The sequence below is a fragment of the Plecotus auritus genome, assembly GCF_963455305.1.
Source record: "Plecotus auritus genome assembly, chromosome: 9".
Classification (NCBI taxonomy): domain Eukaryota; kingdom Metazoa; phylum Chordata; class Mammalia; order Chiroptera; family Vespertilionidae; genus Plecotus; species Plecotus auritus.
Genome location: NC_137783.1, coordinates 119204192 through 119230320, shown reverse-complemented (window position 1 = coordinate 119230320; position 26129 = coordinate 119204192). Strand labels below are relative to the sequence as shown.

At 34.5% G+C, this 26129-nt stretch overlaps 1 protein-coding gene across 2 annotated transcripts in view; it reads right to left on the bottom strand.

Annotated features, from left to right (window-relative positions):
* USP47 (ubiquitin specific peptidase 47) overlaps nt 1-26129 on the bottom strand; it is a 99883-nt gene that overhangs the window by 46272 nt on the left and 27482 nt on the right. For both annotated transcript variants that reach the window (XM_080688537.1, XM_080688536.1), the window contains 7 exons: nt 21328-21531; nt 17614-17727; nt 16015-16153; nt 10646-10742; nt 6008-6153; nt 5126-5205; nt 2585-2734 (listed from right to left, as the gene is read on the bottom strand). In XM_080688537.1, coding sequence (XP_080544663.1) covers nt 2585-2734; nt 5126-5205; nt 6008-6153; nt 10646-10742; nt 16015-16153; nt 17614-17727; nt 21328-21531 — 930 coding nt within the window. The remainder of the gene's footprint in view (nt 1-2584; nt 2735-5125; nt 5206-6007; nt 6154-10645; nt 10743-16014; nt 16154-17613; nt 17728-21327; nt 21532-26129) is intronic.

Here is a 26129-nt window from a genome sequence, read left to right as displayed (position 1 = left end):
ATAACTAAAATATAATTCAACAAGGAAAATATTATGATGAAGTTTTTTTTTAATTGGAGCAATTTCTCACTTATTAGAAATAAGTCTATCAATCATACTGAAAACTCCCATAAAAATTAATCATAGATGTCATAAGGATAAATTAGCTACATGTTAATTTTAATTCTAAACATTATTCTCAAATAATTTATTTAAACATGGAAATAAAACAAGTCCATGTTTTAGAAGTTTTAGATGATTAAAAGTAAAAAAACTTCAACTTTTAACAGAACCTCAAACATAACTGTCTGAAATTAAACATTAGTGTTATTCAACCTCACTGATGTGGTGGTACACTGAACAGAACATACCATAAACAGAACATATAACTGTCAATGTTGTGTGTGTGTCTATGTATGTATGTGTGCTTATATTTGTCTCTCTATATAAGACAAAAAAACAAACCAGAATCCAAAATTAAAAGTTGCAAAATAAATTTAAGAAGAGTTCAATTCAAATTAAGGCCAAATATTATATATATCCTTAATGAGATTTTACAATTCTCCTTTTAACTGGATTTTTACAATACACATTTATATAATTCCTTTTAAACACATAAAGTTAACAAAATACACAATGGCAAACAGTGATATAAAACTAATTTTAGATGCTGTGTGATGATTTCTGTGGATTAAGAAGTATAGATTGTAAGTTTTGAATTCAGAAAATAATGGGAAGTCACTTACCTCTAACTAAAGTTCTCTGAAGGTAGTATCCTCCTTAGAACCCCTATCTTGGGTAGTTTCACCTGCTGTTATTTCCCTCAAGAGATTCCAGCAAAGTCTAGGAAGTTTTAAGTTGCCTTCTGCAAGCCCTATTAGCGCATGTGTGTTATAAACCTGCTCACATACTGCCTCATAGCTGTAGCTTCCAGTTCCCACTGAATCACCACCACCACCTTCTGTGTTTTAAGGGAGGATACTACCTTTGGAGAATTCCACTTAGAAATGTGACTTTTTACACTTCCTCAAAAATATTCTCCAAATAGCTCCTCTGCTGTGTCTATAATGTACTTAAGAGAGTGGTGGCAATTCAGTAGGTAAATAAATAATGACAAAAAAATTAGCTAAGCAATTATATTTGCTGAATACTCAAATACAACACTGCAAAAGACAAATAAAACTAGCTTCCTCAACATTCAATGAATACATCATAAAACTAAACTAAATGTATATGTGAATAATCTTTTTAAAAATACTTTTGTAAACAAATTAGAAAAAATATTCTATATCACTTGAGCCTATCAAATATTTCCCTAGTATATTTTGCTCAAGAAATGCCAATATTTAAAAATGAGTTAGGAAAGTAAACCATTGAAAGACAAGCGCTAATTTCCAATGGTTTTTCAGTATGTCACTTCTAACTTAAACTGCCAAAATAAAGTAAAAGAAAAACAAAACTAGTAACTCAAACCACAGCCAATCTCACATACCTAAAATGGCAGTTTACAAAGGGCACAAAATTTTTCAAATCTACTCAGGAAGTAAACTAAAAAAGAGTGAAGGAAAGAAAGGAGACCTGATCTGCCACTATCTAGGAAAGGTCGTTTACATTGGATTCCACCAATAGATTCCCTAACTTCTTGCTGATCATTTTCTGAAGTTAGAAGAAAAAAGCAAAGGGAATCAATTGTCCTAGAGACCAGAGGACTAAACCACACATGTAGCACTATTTTAGATAAAGTATGAACTAGCTTTAAAAACACTGATTTTAGCTACGAGCCACTATCAGTTTGTTAGCATAAATAAGGCCCAAACAACATCATGACGAAATTCTACTTTTTTTAGATGTGTTAGTTAGCTCTGAAAGTTTCTCCTGGCTCATAATAGGTTCTAAATAAATGTTTCAAAAGTCTCTCATTTTAAATAAAAACATAACTCCTTCTATGACTCTCCTTTCACATAAGTAAACACACATAAGGATAAAATGCAATTAATAATAACAAAAAGCAATTAAGAAATGGTTAACAGGAAGACTAGGAAATCTTAATCTCCCACTTACATATTCAATATATAAATAAACTAACCATATATAGTTCTGATTCTTCAAATTATCTGTGCTTCTTAAATGCATAGATTTAAATAAATTGCAGCATAGGAATGCTCCTTTAAAAATGTGGCCTCCGCTTATCATTAAACCAAAGGTTATTTTTCCAATTTTAAAAGTATATGGAGCAAAATGTCCCCAAAACAAAATGTACTTCTCTATGCAACAAAAGATCACAAAATAGCATTTATGGAACAGATTGTTTAGAGGTAAAAAAATAAATAAAATGAAATAATCTAGTCAACTATCAGAAAGAATAAAACACTGAGCCATGAGGCAGTACATATGCATTTACTTTCCCTTGTATACATGTATACATGCACTATTAGGACTCACTGAAGGGTCAAAAATCTTCTAGATCTTGCTAGCTTAAATGCAGGAATGACTAACAACCCAAGAAGGTGTATCTAGGATGATACTTACCTTATGAAAGATTATACCACTGTGCTATTATGTATTCTGTGTATGATACACAAGCAGTCAGCGGAAAGGTACACACCACACTAGCAAATGCTTGGCTGGACCCATAAGGTCGGATGACCAATGGAATATCAAGATATGTGTCGATTCTCCAGCCCTCATAACCACATTCCAGACATCTCACGTAGTCCTTCAGCTTGCCTTGATATAGTTCGTTTATAAGATCAGCCTAAAAATAAGAACATTTACATTTTAAAGTGTTCCTTAAAAATAATTTTTTAAAAATGTGAAAACACAATTCATGCTTTTAAATATGAATTTCAAAAGGATATTCATTTTTACTGAAGTTTCAGAAAGCTTTAATTTAACTTCTGTCTAAAATTCTATTGGAAAAAAGTCAAGGCTTGATAAGAATCAACTGAAAATCAAAATTAGATTAACACTAATTTAAAAATCAATGTACAAAAATTACCTATTTCAATTATTATATACTAGAGGCCTGGTGCATGAAATTTGTGCACGAGTTGGGTCCCTAGGCCTGGTTGGCGATCAGGGCTGATCGAGGCCTTCCGGCTGCCGGCCGGGGCCTCCCTTCCCTGGCTGCCAGCTGGGGCCTTCCTTCGTTCTGTGCTATCCCCTGGTGGTCAGCAAGCGATCAAACTCCCGGTCTCCGAGTGGAACTCCCGAGGGGACACTTTGCATATTAGCCATATATATATATAATTAAAAACCCCATCATTAAACAATGTTCTGTTGAAATCAGTTACTAATTTATTATACTATTAAATGTCATATCTTTTCATTAGGCTGAAAATACTTCCTAATCTATCACTTTAGGTACAATGATAATTACACAGTTAAATAACTGGCTGTTTTTATAGCTTTACATATGCATATGACCACTCTCACAATAATATATTCATATTTTTAAAATCATATCTGCTAGCACAAATAAAACTTTTTAGCTTTTAGTAACATATATAAAACTATTTTTAAGAAGGTTATAATTTTTTTTTAATGTACAGAAATTTTTTAAAAATCTTAAATTCCATCTCCCTTAAAATATCCTCACCTAAAATAATGGATCTCTTACCTGGCCCAAAGAAGGCACATAACTCCCTAGGTAACGAACCTCCCTCCATGTGAATGTCTTGCCTCAAGATTCTTGTACCCAAACTTTGGAATTCAGCAGGAATGCTCCAGCTGCTCTTAATAAAAGTGTTAACCCATAGAGGGATGTAATAAGAAGGGAACTTCAGACTTATGAAGAAAAAACAGGCCACTAATACCATCTATATAAATTACTAAAATACAATCCCACAGGACTGTTTAGAGAAACTAGATCACTAAATAAACTTAACATGTTTTCAAATCTCTTAAGACGAAAGCACATTATAGTTTACCTCTCATAAATTTAAATCTCTTCTAATATCTAGGACTTAATAAGCCTTCAAACTAGGATCCACCATCATTGTCTATTCTAATATTTAATGAAGCCTTCTTCATTCTCCTGTCCCAGTCACATTTTATTTTGTCTTCTCTATAATTTTGTAGTGGTTCAATCCAGTATTTTTCAAACAGTTGCAATAGCAACCCACAGAAAGAAAGTAATTTTCATTGCAACCCAGTACATATAACTGTAACAAAAGTTACATAACAATAATACTTACCCTTACTTATGTGATGCTCTCTTATACTTTTCCATTCTATTCCTTTTTTTTTTTTTTTTAAAGTGCTGGTGTATATTCACTAAACTGATTTCATAAACCATGAAGGGATCACAATCTAGTTTAACACATTAAGCGCCCAGCCTGTTTTTCTTCCGGACAGAAAGTATAGTGTCAGTCACTGGCGTTTAATATGTTAAAACCTCTGGCCCAAGCCACCATAATAGTTTCAATGAGAAAACAGACCCTCCAGGCTGTTGTCCAGATTCTCCATCGAGTCCCCTTGTTTTATCTCTATGATCCTCTATCATTGCACGGAGTATAAAACCTCTGTGCTGAGTCCTCAGTCTCATCCAGTTCAGCCTTACTCCTCATCCCAATGACATATCTAGGGTTTTTTCATTCTTCTAACCCATTCCTCCTTCCGGTGGATAAGAAAAATAGGGTCAGAATAACATGGATCCTAAATGTGAAAAGCATATGACTATGGTCAAAACTAAGGTAATGCTTGATGAATAAGGTAATGCTTGATGAATGTGCTACAGATTACAAGACATATATTTTACTTAATATCTGAAAATACTGTTCAAAAATCATCTCCTTAAATCATGCATACCACATGTATATATGTATGTATGCACACACACACATATACATAAGAATTATGTAGTTTTTAGCTAAAAAGAAACCTTTTACTAGATAATTGAGCCCAACTTCATTATTATAAAGATGAGGAAACTGAGATCTACAGTGGTTTAATGAGAATTTTTATTATTTTTTATTAGGTTCTCAGTTAATGGCCAACTGAGAACCTAGTATTTTCAATTCCCCATTTAGTATTTTCACAATTGAACTATGAACAAGTCAAAACATTTCAAAGGAATAAAAGTCCCTTTAGGGTAATGAATGATTTATTAGAAAACACTCCCCTCAACTTGAGAGAGATGAATTACCTGTTCTGTTTGTTTCCATTTCTGTTCCAAAGCATCAAACATGACTCTGCACAGTTCTTGTACATCATGCTGCTGCCAAGCTATTTTAAGACAAAATTTAATTAAAATAGCAATACATTTAGTGTAATAAAATGCTAATTTGTTGTTTAAAGACAAACTTCATGGAAAAGTCTATGCAAACTGCTAAAAAAATACACATTACAGTCATGAAAAAGCAATTACAGGAAAGAATGAAGAGATCTCAACATTTACAGATAACATATGCTTTATGGTGCTATGTGTAATATTTGCTATTATTCTTTTTTTTTTTTACTATAGAGTTAAGAAAAATCTAAGATGACAAATTTAAATTTTTTTAGTTTAAGTACACATAAATAGAGTATAACCAAGTGTATTTTAGAGGAAATTTTTAATTAATGAAAAATTTAGCCCTGGCCTGTTTTACTTAGTTAAGAGCATCAGTCCGAGGACCAAAGGGTCAAGGGTTCAATTTCCAGTCACGGGCAAGTACCTCGTTTGCAGATTCAATCCCCTGCCCCGGATCAGGGCATGAGCAGGAGGCAACCAACTGATGTGTCTCTTTCACATGGAAGTTTCTCTCCCCCCAGCACCCGCACCTCCTCCCCTCTACTCTAAAAATCAATGGAAAAAATATTCTCACTCCTGGAGTGAGGATTAAAAAAATATACATAATAAAAAATGCATCCCTCAGAACTTAAATTTTAAAAACTTTATTTTTAAATCCCAGCAAAAAGAGTGAAAATGTTTAAGGTAAAGTTAATTAAGTTCTTAATTTGTGTTATTTTGCTATTTGTTTATAATACTGTCTGCCAGAATTCCTTTGAATATTAGAAAAATTTATCATTACAAAAGAATTAGTACCCTCACTACTATCCCATCCAAAGCTCCTTGTAACATCTGTCGTTTCAATTGCTCTCTTTTTGCTGGTTTGTAACAAAACAAAAAGCCTTTGTAGTTGGTATGGAATACTGGTCACTGGATCTTCTTCAGATTCTTCAAATTCCCACCTATTGAAAGGAAATGATTAAAAATTATTTATAAAATATTTTTTATTCCTTAAAGCACAATTAATATTAACATCATAGTAATGTAAGAGCCTATATAGACCATGGATATTAACTGAAGCTATTAATATCTAATGAAACACTAGTCTTTCTAGAATTCATAAATTCAGAGGAAATTTAGACATTAATAAGAAAAGACATTAGAAAGCAACATGAATGAAAGACAAAGCACATTTAAAAGTAATTGTCAAACTTAAATTTGATCAAGACTCTTGTTCTAATTATTCACAAAAAATACAGGGGATAGAACAATTATTAAATGACACTATGGAATTCAACCATCAAAATCCAAACTGTTGAAATTAGAGGACAAATGAAAATATATTTTCAAGAAATAAATTACAAGGGGGAAAAAGGAAGGGACTAAAAATAGATTAAATAGATTAAGGGACTTATCAATCAATTTGAATAGATTTTTATAATTTAGGTGATATAATTTAGGGGTATGCTTCCAAAAAATTAGAGTGAAGGATTACAGAATAAAAAAATTGATCATGAGTTGATAACAATCAAAGCTGATGATAGGTACAGATATATTCATAATAACATTTCACTATTTTTCAATGTTTGAAATTTTCCTTAATAAAATATTTTTAAAATTAGGATAAGTAAATAAAGTAATCCAGATTCAATATTTATCCTCAATATACTTCTGATAAACATTACTCTAGCCCTAACTACAAGGACTGTCTCAATAAAAAGCAAATTCCTAATCAAAGAACTTAAGAGCTCATTGAAAAAATAAGATTTGGTGGGATTAAAGTTTGTAATATAGCCACAAAAATCCTTAAAATAATTTATATACAATAAAATAAAATGCCAAAGACAAAATTAAATAAGGATATATTAATGATTCTCTTTCTCTTAAGCTGGCAATAATATTATTACTTTCCACTTCCTCGCTAGAACTTTCTTAGTTTCAAAGGAGGCTGCAACATTAACTTTCCTGTAATGCAAGTTATATATATACTAAAAATCTTTCTTCTTCTTTTTCTTCTCTTGGTATTTCCTTCTGTTAAAATATTCAATATTTTGCTTATTTAGGGCTAAGAAACTGCAGCTCTGAATCCTTTTTTTTTTACACACCGAAGCTCCCTTCTGTTCTGCACGTGTCAGTGGAATACATTTAACTTTTTTCTTCTCAAAACTTCCTTGCAAACACCTCTAGTCATTATCCACTTTTGTATATTCAAACCTAGCCCTCTTTTATTCTTATTTTTTCTCAATAAAAGGGATTTATACTTGACATTATGGGATCTAAAATTCTCCCAGTGGTGAGGGCATGTATGGGAGTGGGGGGGGGGGGGTGGGGGGCAATGGTAAGATATGTACACATATAATACCTTAATAAAAATATATATAAAAAAATAAAAAATAACAGGAAAAAAAATAAAAAAATAAAATTCCCCCAGTAGCTATAAGAAACCCGTAAAGTCAAAATACAGAATGCTTAAATTTCTTGCTAGAGAAATTCACTAAGTGGGGAGGAATTACTATAATATACAACAGAATTCTCACCTGTCCTTTATGCCTGGTATAAATACCTTAAAAAGGTGTTCATTTTTTAAAAATATGTTTTTATTGATTTGAGAGAGAGAGAAAGGGAGAGGGAGAGATAGAAACATTGATGAGAAATATCAATCGGCTGCTTCCTGCATTCCACCTACTGGGGATTGAGCCCAAAACCCAGGCATATGCCCTGACTGGGAATCCAACCAGTGATCTCTTGGTTCATGGGTCAATACTCAACTACTGAGCCATCCTGGTTGGGCCTTAAAAAGTTTTTCATCTTATTGGTACTTATTCCATTCACCTAAATTAGAAACTTTGGTGCCATATTTGATTCTTCCTTTTCCTTTACGCCTAAATAAAATTTGTGACTAAGTCATATCAGTTTTCAATCTGAAATACCTACTGCCACCAACTTCATTTTGACCCTCCTATATCCATGTCTGGTTTAATAACAGAGTCCTTCAGGGTTCCCTACCTTTCAAATCAATTCTGCATGCTGCAATATATAAGCTTTCCTAAAACAATGTATTTAATGCATCACTTATATGCCTCAACATCTAAAGTGGTAGTCTCTGTTGGCTATCATATAACAAGTGAGGAAAATAAAGAAACAGAACCCTATCCGTTCAGGCTAGTGCTACCCTGACTGTAATGCAGCAAGGTCCAGCCTTTTTAGAGCCACCCTTTCTTTGGTTCTATATTATCAAACATCACCAGGCTCTCAGGCTTTGTTTCCCAACTGGCAAAAAACATCACTCTATCCTCACAATCCCCATGGCATTTGGCCTTCCTCTTTAACCGTATGTTTCACTGCCTCTCCTCACCACTGGGTTCCAGTCACAATGGATTTGTGTTTCTAAAAGGCCTTTGCACTTGCAGTTCTGTCTTGAATGCTCTTCTCCCAGATCTTCACTGGACTGGCTCCTGTGAAGTCTAGTCACATGGTAGTTCCTTAGTATTCCCTGACTACCCCACCTCCTGACAGTTACTCTTTCCACATAGTCCTGCTTTATTTTCTTCATGGAATATATGACTATGCAAAAGAACTCATTTATATAAGCTGACTTATGGAAGCTTGAAGGAAGGGACTTTGTCATACTCACCACTGTCATTTCAGTGCTTAATACACAGTATGCACTCAATATGTATTTGTTGAATGAGTAGACCTGGCTATGCTCTTAGTCTTCTCCACCATGCTATATATTTACAGACCACTTTCAGGGATTAGGAGTCGTGGTTAATCTCCTGCAAACCCCATTCTATGCACTACTTGCCAAAGCAGGCACATCACCATAGACTGTTTAATATGTTCTAGTTTGAATGACAGGCTCGACTCCATATCTTAACCACAACTTTTAGTACTCTGACAAAACTCCAATTATGCTACCTCTAGGAGACCTCTACGGCATATTATACTTACTAGCATCAGCTACAGTACAGGCAGAATAGGGAAGGGATTCTGATATCTACTGGGTGTGTACTTCTAGCATTATGGCCTCTGGCAAAGTACTTAACCTCTCTGTGCCTTCAGTTACCTCCTTTGTAAAATGTGGATAATAACATTGTGTAATTCATAGTTACCATAAGAATTAAATTAATTTATATGTAAAGTGCCCAGCAGACTGTCTGATGCAAACTAATAATAACATTCAGAGAGCACTTACTATTACTCATTTTTACTCTCAAAAGTCCCCCCATCTGTAATGCTATCTCTATCTTCCCAACCTACCTACCTTTCATGACCCCAAATTATACTTTCTAAACTAAGCCACTTTTCCAAGTTTCCTTAATCACCCTGCTCACTAAACTCTCATGGTATTTAGCTATTCTTAAATGTTATTTAAACTATTTCATACATACACATGTTGCTTTTGTAAAGCGATCTGTCACTTACTCAAGAACAAAGACCTTATTTCTAACTCCATTTCTATCCACCAAGTGCCTAGTCCTAGACTCTCGATTCCAATAATTATAGGCTGTTGTTGTTCCTTGTGATTAAGCCCCTATCCCAGTGGTCGGCAAACTCATTAGTCAACAGAGCTGCAGTTTGCCGACCACTGACCTAGCATATAGACACTACTGGGTAACAAATACTTGTTGAATGAAAAAAAATGTCAACTTTTATAAGTAAATTGAGCTTACACATGAATGCAGCAGTACTATAATGTTGTTTGAACAATATGACCAATATTAAAAGTTCCCAAAATACTTTAAATAATATTTATAATAATTCAAAAGATGTTTCTCAAAAGTAACATGAAAATGGAAAGAAGTCAGTTTATTTGTATTTTAAAATGTCTTTAAAAAAATAAAAGTTATGTATAGCTTAAAGAAAACACATGAGATGAGGATGTATTAAATGTATCATCATAGGCATTCATAAAAATAAATGCGTGACTTTAGGGTTTACTTATATATGGACTTCATAAAGCATTTTAAAATATCTGATGTATATACAGTCTTTTAAAAAAACACACACACAAACAAAAAACAGAACAGTTGCTTTATATGTTAATTAGAAACAAAGTTTAAAAGTTTAAAACTACAACTTTGCTTCTTAAATTGAGAAGTGAGGGAAAGAAGAAGTGGTTTACATATTAAGATTATCTCAAAAAGAAGGTAACATATTTCTTCATAAAGGTGTTAAAGCTATAAAGGGAAGCTTATAAATAATAATTTATCCCAAATGTAAATCTGATCAATTGTATCCTCTGCTGTCTATGAACTTCTGATTCTCACTCCTCACAAGTATTTCATATGCCAATCTCTCATACCATGCTTTTCTTATATATTATTCTGGTGTGTTTTATGAAGTGAGAAATGCCCCAAACTTTACAAGTAACTGTAAGAAGATAAATTTGATTTTAATCATTAAAAACTATATTTTAATCAGTTTTAGTTACAGAATTTTTAAAATACTTACTTATATAAGGCATTCCTAAATTCAGGAGTCATAAAAAGTGTTTGCAAAAGGCTATTCAAATAACAAGTCATTGCCTGGTTTACTAATCCCACATAACCTTTGAAAAGAAAACACAAATATACATGAATCAGCATTTAGATAAAAATAACAAAAATGAACTTAGTAAGAATTTAATGCACAGTAAACTTGGAGAGGTTAAGGTTACTTAGTTGGAAATTATTTCCATTCTTTCAACACCACCTAAGAAATATGTGCACTATGTAAACCTTGTTTCTCAGAAAGTCAGGATATTTTTATACGTCCAGAGATATATATGGATATTATGTAGCATTTAATAAAATTGTAAGAGAAATATGTTTAATATAGTGTTTAATTGACATAAAAATAATCATTGTTACCCAAATCTAAAAGTTGTGGTTTAAAATGGAAAAGTACAAACATATTCACTTTATCACACACGCCCAATGTAGGAAGACTGAACTGAACCAGTTATCTTTGTCATCAGGCCCTATAACCCAATTTCTACCAGGAATTAATAGCATATGAGATAAACTCATTATATAAAACTCAGAATGACTTCCTTTATTTTAACATGCCCATAAAATATGACATTCTATAGATCAGCATTGCTATGCAAAGAGTAAGAAGAGAAGTAAGAGATGGAAGTAGGAAAAATCGGAGGGAGGGAGAAGAGGGAAAGAGAAAAGGATAAACTTATATGAACTTAAAATTTAAGCTGGGGAGGATTGTGTCCTGGTAGCTTGAAGCCACAGGAGTTCATTAAATATTCACAAGTGCTCTTCAAAAAAATAAAAGTATTTAGCTTTATATATCTAACTAGAGGCCCAATGCATGAAATTCATGCAAGAGTAGGCCTTCCTTACCCTGGCTGCCGGCACTGGCTTCCCTCTGGCACCTGGGACCCGGGCTTCCCTCCGGCAGCCAGCAGGCACCCAGGACCCAGGCTTCCCTCGCAGCCCTGGCTTTATCTAGAAAGTGCTTAAGAAGGATGTCTAGTCTAATTAGCATATTATGCTTTTATTATTATAGAGTAGATATGGCCACCACTATTGAGAACATTTTTGTAACTTCTCTTTTGAAGTAGACTACAGGCCATTGATGAGATACACATAAGCAACAACAACAAAAATCTGTCTCATCATTTTAGTTATACCTCATTATCTGAGCAAAATGTGGAAAACACCTTGCTTATTAATTACATTTATTTCCTCCAAATTAATATTGAATGACTTGACTGTCTCAAAAGAAACTTAAATCCTTTCTCAGAAGATGCTGGAAGTGTTCACTAAAGCTTTTCAAATTACCTTTTCAATTTTCTAACAATTATAAAAAAAATCTTAAGGAATGGTAGGCTCACCTTGGCTGGTTTGCTCAGTGGTTAAAGTGTCAGCCTGAAGACCAAGGGGTTCGATTCCTGGTCAAGGGCATGTACCTCAGTTGTAGGTTCAATCCATGGACCCATTTGGGGCACATTAGGGTGGGAATCAGTCGATGTGTCTCTCTCAGATTGATGTCTCTCTCTCTCTCTCTCTCTCTCCCCCTCCCTCCCTTCCTCTCTCTCTCTCTCTAAAAATCAATGAAAAAAATATCCTCAGGTGAGGATTGAAAAAAAAAAAAAAAGAAATAAAAGAAATGGGAGGCTCTGTGGATAACTATATTGCTAAAGAAGGTGATGAAAGGACCAAAAAACATGCATGATGAATCTTGGTCAGTTGTGAAAAAGAGGAATAGATTCCACACTATTGTCACCTGTACAACTCTAAGAGACCAAGTAGCTACCCACCTTTTACTTTGGACTAAGATTCAGCTTTGATTTCTGAAGGCTTTAATCTTTATTTTAAAAACTGTGTTTATATATTTTACATTTTTTATAATTATAAATTGCTTGAATTACTAACCATCCCTTATCTGAGCTGTTTATATAACATCTTGTCCTTAATCTATATCAGAGACTTTATCTCACTATTCTGTAATTACCTATTTACTTCTATTTCTTCCATATTAGACCATAAGGGCAGTGGTCAAATCTGTAAGCAGTAGGTGCACATAAAGGAGAAGTACATATGACATACAAGTAACTCAAATCTGTATATCTAGCCTTATTGTTAATAATAATAAACATTATTTCATTCTTAGTTCATATAAACAGACTCTTCCCCACAAAGTACTCTGGCCAGGAGATCAGGTTATTCTGCACTTTCTTCTCAGCTTTGGCTGCCTGGGATTTTTCCTCTTCTCCATCTCCTTTGCCCAATTCCTCAACAGTCAAGGATAACCACTTTACCTACCCCTTTAAAACTACTATTGTCCTTTGTGTACCTACAGACCAATCATGCATCATTTATTTTGATTTTGTTTCCCTTCCCTGGGCTTAAAAACTGGGGGGGAGAGGGGTAGAAGAGGGGGTTTAAGGGAAGGAGGAAGAAATAGCAATTCACTTTTGCTATCACTCATTATTTTGCCATTAGCAATAAAATAATATAAAAACCTATGGTTGTTTGTACTTGATTTAACACCATTTAAACAGAATGAACAATGTCTCACATAAATGTACCACTATTTTTTTAAAATATGAAGATTTTAGTGAAACAAGTTAAAAGTGCTACTGAATTAATATAAATCTTTTCTCTCATTATTCATCGTCTAAATCAACAAACTTCAAATGACAACTATCATCAAGTGAGTCTTCTACCTGAAATAGTTGTGAATAAATATTGTTAAGTATAAGCCAGTAAGGGGAAAGAATGTAAGAACATATGCAATTTTTTAGAGGGCATAGGCGAAAAGAAATCCTGAACAGAACCAATAAGTAATAAAGTAGAAATCAAACAGGTAAACTCCTGGAGTAGATGAAAGAACTATTAAAGAAACTGGCCAAGGACAGCTATGCATTTAAATAATGAAACATAACCAGTCACATAATTTCTAATCACCTATGGGGCCATCTCAGCCTTCAATCCACTCTTCATTCCTCAGAATTCATACCTCCCCACCCCCTAATCATTTTCTATTTACAGTGGCTAGCTACCAAAGAAGAGTTGGTAGGCAAAGAAGACAGGAAAGAATATGTGAAAAGAATATGTTAAAGCCCACTGCATTATAGAGAAATGTGTTCCTAGAGTCTGAGTTGAAATCATGAGAGCATTATCCAATGAAAACATTTTACACATGGTGCCAAGATTTACAATAATTTCTTAAGGAAAATGCAAATTCAACAAAATAAGTTGTTTTTAATTTAAATGTTATTTTTCAATTAGTTTACATTTAATATTATTTTGTATTAGTTTCAGCTGTATGCATAGTGATTAGAGAATCATCTTTACAAAGTGTGCCCCCTGATATTTCCAGTATCCGCTTGGCACTATATAGTTATTACAACATTATTGACTGTATTCCCTATGCTGTAGTCTGCATCCCCATGATTATTTTGTAACTACCAATATGTACTTCTTAATTTCTTCACCTTTTTTCACCCAGCCCCCCAATCCCTCTCCCCTCTGAGAACCATCAGTCTGTTCTTTTTATATATGAGCATGTTTCTATTTTGTTTGCTCATTTATTTTGCTCTTGAGATTCCCCATATAAGTGAAATTATGCAGTATTTGTTCTTTTCTGACTGATTTACTTCACTTATCATAATACACCCAGGGGTGGGCAAACTTTTTGACTCGAGGGCCACAATGGGTTCTTAAACTGGACCGGAGGACCGGAACAAAAGCATGGATTGTTTGTGTGAACTAATATAAATTCAAAGTAAAGGAGCGAAGGGGAGAGCAAGAGAACCCTCCGCTCTTTCGGCTCCGCGGGCCGGATAGAACAGCCGAACGGGCCGGATCCGGCCCGCAGGCCGTAGTTTGCCCACGGCTGCTCTAGACCCATCTATGCTGTCACAAATAGTAAGATTTCATTCTTTTTTATGGCCAAGTAATATTCCATTGTCTATATATACTACAGCTTTTTTACACATGTGTCTAGTGATCAAAGTAAGTTTTGAAGCACAACTCCTTGGGATGCTTATAGACTATTTCAATTTGGAAAGGCACTACCCCAGAATACTGGAGAAAAATGTACAGATGGGAAAAAGGATAGGAGCAGGTGTGTATGAGGAACAATAATTGGGAATAAAGACTATGATTACATGGCAATGTATATCAAAGGCCTGTAAAATGTCTTAAAATAAATTTAAACTTAGTAATTCAAGTTCTGGGAACTTACCTTAAGGAAATAATCAGCAATGAAAATAAAAACTTATGTGCAAGAATTTTCATTATAAAACCAGTAACAGTTTAAATCCCTAAGCCATATACTAAAATACTAATTTTCAGCCATTTTAATTTTAACCCATATTAACATACTATTAATAGTATTAAAAAATGGTCCCATATCATATTAAGTTAAAAATATAGATTAAAAATCTGCTCATATCATGATTACCCTATTTTCTTAAAAGCATGTATATATACATGCAAAGGGCTCACTCACTGTGACAGGGCACAGGCCAGGTAAATAATATTATTTACAGCAAAGGTTTATTGTAAGATGCAATGATGCAAAAGTATTTAAATTACATTTTTAGGCAATTAACCAATTATATATAAAGGAACAGCCTTTGTATAGAAAAAGCAATTTCATAGTCAATAAATTTTAAAAAGTTAAAAATCTACGTTTAATCATGTTTGAGAAAAAGGGAGCAGATTTTTAAATTACATGATCAATGTCAAATATATTATTAGGTTAAATTGAAAGATGACATAATCCTATATCATAAAAGGCTAATATGCAAATTGTCCCCTCGACTGGGAGTTCAACCAGGGGGTGGGGTTGGTCCGCCAACCACCCGTGGCCCCTCCCCCAGGCCGGCCTCACCCCCGGCTGTCCACCTCCCCCCCCATCGGGGGCGGGGCCGGCCAGACCCCACCAGTGCACGAATTCATGCACGGGGCCTTTAATAGGTCTAGTAAAATAAGCCTGGTTTATCTGCTTCAAAATGGATGGTATCCCCTGTAGTCTATTCCAGTCCAAAAGATAGCAGAGACATTCCTTTACAGAGGAAGTCAACATCAAAAATTTAAAATTAAATTTGAATACAAACTTACCAAAAATAAATCTTCCTTCAAAATACAAACTCAATATTTTTTACTTTATTACTAAATAGTGGCAATAACAAAACAGTAAAAACAACAATGGGTTGAGGAATAGGGAAACTACATTCTTGTTCTAACTTTGCTTCTGTTAACTACTGATCTTACTCTGGATCTTGGTTTTCTAATCCATAAAATGAGGGGATTAGGCTTGAGACTGCTCTTGAAATGCCCTATATTTCATGAAAATACAACAATGAATCTTACCAGTTTCTGATTTATTCAAAATGGATGAATAGGAGTAGCTTTGGCTGACATAATCACTGGTTGAGCCCACAGAACCTTCTCTTGGAAGTGGACCTATAAATCTGTCATGCGCACTGTCATCCCCAGCACTGGAATCCTCCTAAAATACAGCATAATCAGTATTTACTAAATGGCAGAAGTGGCTAAAACAATGTAGAAAAGATGTACTAATTGCTGAGGCAAAGGAAAAAGAGGAGGCCTTACTATTAATTTTACCATCAAGACATTTAAAGGAGTGTATACCCTCAACTTTCCTGTAGGGAGGTTTGAAAGATGCTTTTTAGAAAACGCTTTGGAGAGTTGCTCATGTCTCCTCCAAAAGTTCTTACTTTCCTAATTTTCTTTAATTCTCTTTCAATTACATGAGAAAGAGAAGATATTTTTGGTACTAATAAAGCAGAAGTACCGTTATGAACTCCTTGATGACAAAGTCCATCATTAATTTTTACATCATCCTTGCCAAGTAGACCTCGCAGGTAGAGGATACTCAGTAAGTGTTGAGTGAAATGAAGTTTCCTACTGTCTCCAATAAGAAATCTCCCATTAATGAGAAAAACGTCAAAAAGGATTAAAGAATATAAAATCCACACAAACAATTAAGACAAAGCTGAAGAGTAATTACTATGCATTTTAAAACATGAATTCTCAAATTGTGAATCCAGAGGTTCCTAAATTTTTTAGTTGATTTCAATGTTGGACTAATCAAAATCTTCTCACGATGTCATAAAAATAAATAATGACATTAAAGCAGATCAGAGAGCACATTCTGATATTGCTTCAGTATGCCTGCCCTATGTTTAATTATTACCTACTGTCTAGAGAGGCATTCTAATTCATAATAGACTTCTAAATGAAAAGCATCAAATAGAACTTTTCCTAAAGAAAGTTTCACTAAAGAGAAGGTTTCTGAAAAAGTCCATAAACTCTTGGAGCCTTCCTTTCTTCAGTCCATAAAATAGCAAGGTTAAATCACACCAGGTTTTCTCCTCAAATTGGAGTTACTGGGATAGATCGTCTCTAAGGCTATTAGATCAGACAGAAAATCTTCTCAAAATATGAATTGGAGTAAACACTAAAAGAATAGAAATACATAAAATAATTTACAAACTAGTCATTCCCCCAAAGGCAATGAGGAATGGGAGCAAAAATGACAAAGTAGAGTATTCTGAGGGTCTGTCCCATCTCCAAAATACCAACAAACTTGGGGAAAAACTGTCAAAGGATTTACAGCAATCAAGCAAATGCTTAGCCAGAGGAAAGGCCACTGAAATACAGTAGGGAGATCTTTGTAGCATTTTAACTTATCCTAGACCTACCCCTATCCCTGATGTCCTGGTGGTCTTGAAGATGGTAACCTGTATTCCCAGCATGGCAACAGACTAAATAGACAAACAATAGTGCTATGGATACACTTATAACAAACCAACATAACATAGAAAAGTAACTTATTATACATAATTATAAAACACATCTCTCCTCCTCCTTTTGGAAAATTGCTTCCCAAGCAGTAGGTGACAGTGCACAAAAATTATGAATAGAGGGCTTTCTAAAATAGTTTACCAGCATTATTTGAGGCTGTTCACCATCTTTATCTGTCAAATGTAGAAAATTCTTCTTTCCTGGCTCAAAATTAGCATCAAGAAGAGACTTGTCACTGGTATGATCTAGTGGAGCCTATGGACATAAAGTAAAATATCTCAGATTATGAAAAACATTAATTACAATAATAAAATAAAACAAGTAATATGCAAATGGACACATATCTTCAATTATTTGGCTCAAATAATTTTTTTAAAGGTTCTGGTGAATTCTATTAATCTACACTTGGAATTAACTCATTTACTCATATATTAGAATGGCCAAGCCCAGTGACAGTGCATATACTAACAGGTATCCCAGATGCTCCCATTCCCCAACGTCTAAAAAACTGAACAGAGAAAAAGTTAAGAACTAATGTAAAGCATTACACAAAGAATTAAAAACATTTGTGCTTTATGTTCTCTAAAATGGATGCAATATAGTATTAAAAGGATTTTCATGAAAATTAACTAAAGACAATTTTATATAACTAAAAAACTAAAATCACATTTTTATATATGACTTATTGAGAATTCCCAGATAAGCAACACACTAAACAACCCAAAATAATTATGTAGTATAACAAAATGGGCACTTTTAGATAGTCTTTTAAGGAAAATCCTCTCTTAGTAAATGATACCTATGTTAAGCCCACTGCCAGGATCCAGAGGATCCCAGGAGGATAAAAGTGATCACTCCTTTGAAAATTAAACACATAATCTTTTATCTGTTAGGGCAATTTCAATTCTAGCTGTCATTGTAATACACTCTTCAGGGGTGGGCAAACTTTTTGACTCGAGGGCCACAATGTGTTCTTAAACTGGACCAGAGGGCCGGAACAAAAGCATGGATGGAGTGTTTGTGTGAACTAATATAAATTCAAAGTAAAGGAGCGGAGGGGAGAGCAAGAGAACCCTCCGCTCTTTCGGCTCCGCGGGCCAGATAGAACAGCCGAATGGGCCGGATCCGGCCCGCGGGCCGTAGTTTGCCCATGGCTGCATAGTGAATGAGAGATGGAGCTCAACATGCTCCAAGCCCTACTCACCCACACACACTCCAGTCCATTGCTGAGAAAAATGCATGATGAAATGAACACTCCATTCTTTTGTTTTAAAACATTTTTGTTATAGTAAGAAATGTTTTTTAATGTTTTAAAGACATGGAAATGTCTCCTTAGAAGGACTTATTTTATGGAAAAGCCTTTATTTCTTAGGAAAGTAACATTTTATAAAAGTACAGGTAGGTTAAGGACAAAAAAAATAACTTAATTGATTTTTCCACTTGATATTTATGTGACTTTGGGCAAGTTAAAGTTAGTTCACTTCCCCAACACTCAGGTGCCTCAACTGTAATATGAGGCTGTAACACCACCTACCTTTTTAAATGGTTGTAAAGATTAAGTAAGATTATATTTGTATAGAGCCTAGTGTTAGAACAATGCTAGGTACCTAGTAAGTGCAAAATAAATGTTAAGGAAATAAAATAAACTATATAATCTATATAATCTATTTCTTATCTTTGGCTCTAGAAATCCTTGAGAAAAATAGGAGATAGAAAACCTGAAGCTAAGAGAAGCCACATAGAAAGAGGAAAGGTATCTTTGGGTCCCTTACATACCCTGGCAGGGAATAAAAGATCAGATGATATAGCTCGAATATATAGGGGTTTTACCTCAATAAATGTGTCTATGTGTACAAAGTGGTGAGTAGTTAAATGGGCTAGGTTTTCAGAGAAGCATACATTCAGCATTGTGCAGTAAGCAGGTGAAAGTTTACTTGTAGAAATGTAGAGTAGGCAAATACAAATATACACATTGAGTACTTAAGAACAGCCATAGCTGAAGAAAGAGAAATAGCAATCCTGACTCAGAGCTATTTGAAGCTATGTAGATGTTAATTTAATAAACACTTTTTGAGTACCTAAGGGAAATATTTATAGAGGATACAAAATTAATACTATGAGATCCTAGCCATCAAAATACATTCTACCAAATGGAAGGACACAAATGAATAACACCTATAATAAGAAGAGACTAATAAGTGGCACAGCAAAAGAAAATATGGAATAGGAGGAAAAAGAGATATTACTTTTAAAGTTGCATGAGGAAACATCAAGTAAGGCTTCTTAAACATGAAATACAAACAGGGCTTGGGTATGCACATATGACAGTATAGACTATCCTTTAAACCAGCAGTGGGGAACATCCAGCTCAAGGGCCGTATAAGGCGAGAGAAATCATTTGGTTTGGCCCCGTCAAGGCATTAGGCATTAACTGTTGGATCAAATACAGCAGGCTAATTTTTAAGTTAATAATTTTGTTTGGCCCTCGAATGATGTTATAAATATCCAAATAGCCTTTGGATATTTATAAAGGTTCCCCATCACTGCTTGAAACTGAAAAAGAGGCAACTCTAGAAGTTACATGGTGATATAATGGAGTATTCCAAGTTTCAGATTAAATATTGTTTCTCTTTATATACTTTGTGGGACTACCAATTTCAAAAGAAAAAGTTGACTAATTTAAAATATTAGTTCCATATTTTAAAAAACAAATATATTACAAAATAGAAAGTAAAATATCATGAATTTTAAAGGCAACATCAACTACCTTGTATTCTTCTATGGAGCCAATCAAAACTATGCCCTCCAAATACCAACAGGAGACACATTTAATTTCATTTGCCATTACAGGTATTTCCTGGAAAACTTAAGAGTAGCAATAGCATAGGACGGAAAGAGGTAATATAAACAAAAACATGGACATGGGAAATTGTGTTAAGAAAATAAATTAGTCCATTATCTGGGAGTTAAGATTACAAAGACTTAAAGGACCAACTGTAGCTTGTCTTGAATGCTAACCTAGGGAGTCCGATTTTTAATGGCGGACAGTGAACAGTCACTGAAGATTTCTGAACTGAAAGGTGACACGAGTGCTAGAATTTAAAATGACTAAAGATAATTCTCAAAGTAGTATGCAGAGTGAATTTGGACTGAGATATAGGAAACAAAAAAGATTATTTAGAATACTATTCTAATGGTGCAGTTAGAGCCAAATCAATAGTCTCATTTACTGCTCTCCCATGCAAAACTGATCAATGCTTCCTCTTTATACTCATGGCAAATTTATAACATAGTGTTTAAAACATGTTAGTGTAATTAATTGTTGATACATCTGTCTTTACAACTAGACTGTGAGAACCTTGAAGTAGAAATCATGTTACCACTAAACTTCCTGATAAGGGGCCTATCACTCTATCTGGTACATAATCTCTGTTAACATTGGTGTGTATATCCTTTCAGTCATTTCTTTTTCTATATACACTCTTTTTTTCTTTCCCAAAAATTAGATTATAAAATACATATAATTTTATATCATGTTTTTCATTAAAAAATACAAAAGGAACATCATTCCATTCAGTAAATATTGAAAGTGTTCTGTAGTTGACACATGATAGTCATCTTACATGAATAAAAAAACTGATGGTGCTAACTTTAGGATAAGCAAACACTGAATCCAGAATGAAGGCAAAGGGATGAAGAGGGATACAATTATTGAGTGGCACAAGGGCTCTTAATATGACAGTTTTGCTTATGTTAAAAAGGGCTCCAGGATTAAATATAGTCACGTATAACAACAATAATAATTATGATATTATTAGCCACTTAAAAGAAAATGCTTTAAGTCTAGGGTTTTACCATATCAGCAGTATTGATTCCATTTCCCCACACCAAATCAAAGGTTCCATTTATGTAGCCTACTTTGTTGGCTACATCTTCAAAGAGCTTTCTGAGTGGAGTAGAAGCTGGTAAATTTAAAGTGATCCGTTCATTCACTGTCTTTGAATTAGTAATATCTTGTATTATACATAAGACTCTAGGTTCTTCAGCAGCATTTTCTATCTGAAATTTAAAAAGCACACACAAATATTATTTATCTTTATAGCCTAATTTTTCTATGATTAAATGTTTAAAAAATTTCACAAATATTATTTTTTTTGTGCTAGTATTACTATTTTATGTCTGAAACAATCTAATGGATATGTCAAACATATAAAGCACCATATTTGTTTGCTTTGGAAAAACTGAGGAATATTTAAAAATAAACAGTCATTCTTGTATTTGCTTTTACCTTTTAAGGATATAAAATCAGTGGTCCACAAACTATGAAGACAGTACACTTAAGAAGTTTTCAATTGAAAATAAAAATCTGATCTTTAAAAATGTGTCATTACCTTGCTAGTCAAATCAAACATGTCTAAGTCTCCTGAAAAAACAGAAAGAGGAACTGTGTAGAAATGCAGTGAGGATTGTTTAAGATTGCAAAATCCATAACTAAGGGACATAGGCAACCAGGCCTCCAGACCTTTATGATACTGTATCCATAGACCAGATGTCCAAAAAGTCCATTATCAGTGTATTGGAAGCTGACAAGCTTATCCAAACAAATCAGCCAGCAGAGGGAGAAGTTTTAAAAAGCAAGAAAAACATTTTTTTAAATTACCAGTGTAGAAGAAAGTTAGGGTCACGAATTCTCCTTCCTCATTTCTCAGTAATTATCAAGACAAAGAATTTAAAGGACATTTTCTCAAAGAAGCTATGTCCCCCTCAAGCTATTGAAGGACACTGATTTTCTTTACCACTTTCCACAGGGTAATAGGTTACATTGGATACTTGTGGAACAAGTTCTTTCTCTCCTTCTCCTATAATGCCCAACTCAATGAATGGCACTTTCACTGAGCTGGTGAAACCAAAGAGCTGAACATTTTTCTTGTCTCCTTCCTCCTTTTCACCTCACACAATCACCAAATTTTTATTCCTTCTCTTTATTTCCTCCTGCAATCAGAATCTTACACTGAGATGATGGCAATAGCTTCCTGAGAAATTTAACTTTCCCAATGTCATCCTCCTTCAATCCAAAATAGTATTTTAATATGCAAATTTGATTATGTAAATATTGTGCTTCCCATCAAAGTCAAATGCAGCAGCATTTAACTGGAGGACCTCTCACTATCCCCATGACAGGCTTTTCAGAATTATGAACTGTACAAACTGGTACTGTATATAAGAACTTATTTCTTTCCTTCCTTTTTACAATATAACTTCTTGTTACTTCTATATTATCCATCTATATATATAAAAGCCTAAGCAACCATATGACCGAACGACCAGTCAACTGGTCGCTATGACACGCACTGACCACCAGGGGGCAGACACTAAACACAGGAGCTTCCCTCTGGTGGTCAGTGTGCTCCCACAGCAGGAGCGCCACTCAGCTGACTGATGGGCACCAGACGCAGGGTTCACCGCTGGCAAGCACAGCTGCGGCAGCACGAGCCTCTCCTGCCTCCGTGGCGGCAGGCTCAGCAGGGCCGGGATGAGCAGGAGCGGCAAGGCGCCCAGCCCGGGCTCAGGCTCCTCCCTGACCGCCTGCTGCTTAGCACACTACTACATCCCTAGGAGGATGTCGGATTGCGAGAAGGCACAGGCCAGACTGAGGGACGCCACCGGTGCACAAATCAGTGCACCGGGCCTCTAGTTTTTATATAAGAACTATTATTATCATTGGCTAGTATCAAAGAGAGAATAGCCACAAGGTTTGTTTGCTTGTTTGATGGGATGATACAATTATAATTTGTTTCTGCCATATATAATTTTGGGTTTGCAAAAGATTACTGAAGTTAAGTTTAATCCAATTATTTCAGAACAAAAATAAGTTGTTATAAAGTAAGTACAATGTTTAAAACAGATTGGCTAACACTATTTCAGACACATTAAAATAATTACCAATAATAACCCATTTAAAAGGGAAAAGAACAATACATTTCTATAAATAAAAAACAAAAAAAGCATTACTAATATACTTCTCAGAAAGGAAAAAAAGCTTTACTTATAAATTTAAGGTGTCGTATTGAACATGTAATGAATTATTTTACACATTTCAATCCAAAACTGAGAACCACAAAGTGGACCTTTTAAAAAACTGGTTTACAATAAAAGAGTGAGCAACTAAATTTCAACTATAAAGGTCCACTTTTACAGTTTCAATAGTATACTTCAGAAGTAGGTTCAAGTTTTCAAGGTATAAAATATATGGTGGCCAAATTTTCAAAGCTTCAGATAAGTTGCAGTTGATCATCCAAGGAAGATGACCCTAAGAATTCAGAAATCAGAAGTGCTGACGCAGCATTAAGAATGGTGATGTGGCAACATCAAATGGCCAGACATTAATAGTTCCTAGTTTTTCCCCTAAATACATGAGTACAAGGTACAGGCACTCCAGCCTCTTCATCTTTCACCCCAAAAATGTGGGGAAATTATCCCCAAATGAATCTTATCTGAAGACATAAATGTACAATAGTAAACAAAATTTAATCCCATGTAATGCCTTTTATTCTTTTAAATGACAAAAGCTCCTTTCTGTTCATTGCATATAAGTAATATTGCTCCCTTTTTTATAAAATAGGAAGAGTTTAAAGGAAAAAGTTAAAATCACCTGTTAATCCCATAACACAAGAGATAAATATTAACATTTTGGTGTATATCTTAGCGTTTTCCTACACACACACACACACTCACACACACTCCTACGCTTTATAAACACAAACACTGGTTAGAATATAAATGCTACTTTGTAATTTCTTCCTTTACTTATAAATATATCATGTAATCTTTCCCTATAAAAATTTTAAACTCATCATTATAATAGTTGAAAAATATTTTGTAACATGAATTAATAATAATTTGTTCCATCAATTCCATTTTACTGACACTTAGGCTGGACTTTATTACAGTTTTAGAGATAATTTTGTGATGAACATCTATATAAAACTTTGTGTACTTTTGTTTCCTTAAAATTCCTACAAGCAGAATTTTTGAGTCAATCACATTTTACTCTTAAATTCAATTCTAGGATAATTTAAACAAACAAAACTCTCTGCTCTTCAAACAAAACTCTCTGCTCTTCTTTAAAGCTCTAAGATAGTCACTTGTAAATTATATGATTTTATACCCAACCTTCTGGCCCATTGTTTAGTACTAATTTAGTATGTGGTTAACATCCATGAACTGAATCTAAATTTTTTATATTACTATTGCCAACACTAATCACACTTCCCCACCCCCACCTCCCAATTTGGTAACTGATAAAAAATTTTTTTTCAATTATAGAATACCATCAATAAGGTATACCAATAATTTTATAATAGCTTTTATTTTTATTTTTTTAAATATATTTTATTGATTTTAGAGAGGAAGGGAGAGGGATAGAGAGATGGAAACATCAATGATGAGAGAGAATCACTGATTGGCTGCCTCCTGCACACCCGCTACTGGGGATCGAGCCCACAACCAAGGCATGTGCCCTTGGCTGGAATTGAACCTGGGACCCTTCAGTCCGCAGGCTGACGCTCTATCCACTGAGGCAAAATGGCTAGGGCTATAATAGCTTTTAAACAACAACTCTGTAATACTATATTATACATGCCAATTTCAAAAACATTTAAATTTAAAATGGTATTTTTTAGAATTGGAAAAATAAAGTAGCTTTCTTTTTAATTTCTTTGGAGTTCTAACCCTGATTGATCCTACTTCTGCGGGGGTGGGGGAGAGGGAGAGGGAGGAAGAAGCACTGCCATCTTGATGTGAATTAAAAAGATAGCTAAAAACTCTTTGCCCTTCTTTTTCTTTTTCTTTTTCCTCTTCCCATGCATATGAGCTGGCCTTGTGATCAGCTAGGACAAGGGGTGGGCAAACTTTTTGACTCGAGGGCCACAATGGGTTCTTAAACTGGACCAGAGGGCCGGAACAAAAGCATGGATGGAGTGTTTGTGTGAACTAATATAAATTCAAAGTAAAGGAGTGGAGGGGAGAGCAAGAGAACTGGATAGAACAGCCGGATCCGGCCGGCGGGCCGTAGTTTGCCCAAGGCTGAGCTAGGACCAACAAAATGTGACGAAGTAACACTGTGCGGGACCTAAAGAAAGCAGCAGCTTCTGCTTTTGAACTTCTTGGAACATTTCCTCTTCTAAGCCAGTCACCACAAAAGAAATCCAGTTAGCCTGGAACCACCATGCTGTGAGGAAGCCCTAAGAATCCACACATAGAGAAAGTGGCCACTTGGTAAAGCACTGAGGTGTTTGATACGGGAAAAAAGCCTTCTTGTATATTCCATCCAAAGCCAGCCACCAGCCAAGTAATGATCTCAGATGATACATGTGAAGCAAAATAACTGACTGGCTGAGCCATTGCCCAAATCCAATCTCATAGGATTGTGAGCAAATAAACCAATTGTTTCAAGCACTAAATTTTGGGGTAAGCCATTCATTCCATAGCAGTAGATAACAAACACACACACACACACACACACACACACACACACACACACACACACATATTTATATATATTTAAGCACACCCAAGCTCTAGTTGGGAAGGGTGGTGATGGTGATGTTGTTAAGAGAGTTAAGGAGGAGGGTGGCCATTTAAGCACTAAAGCCAAT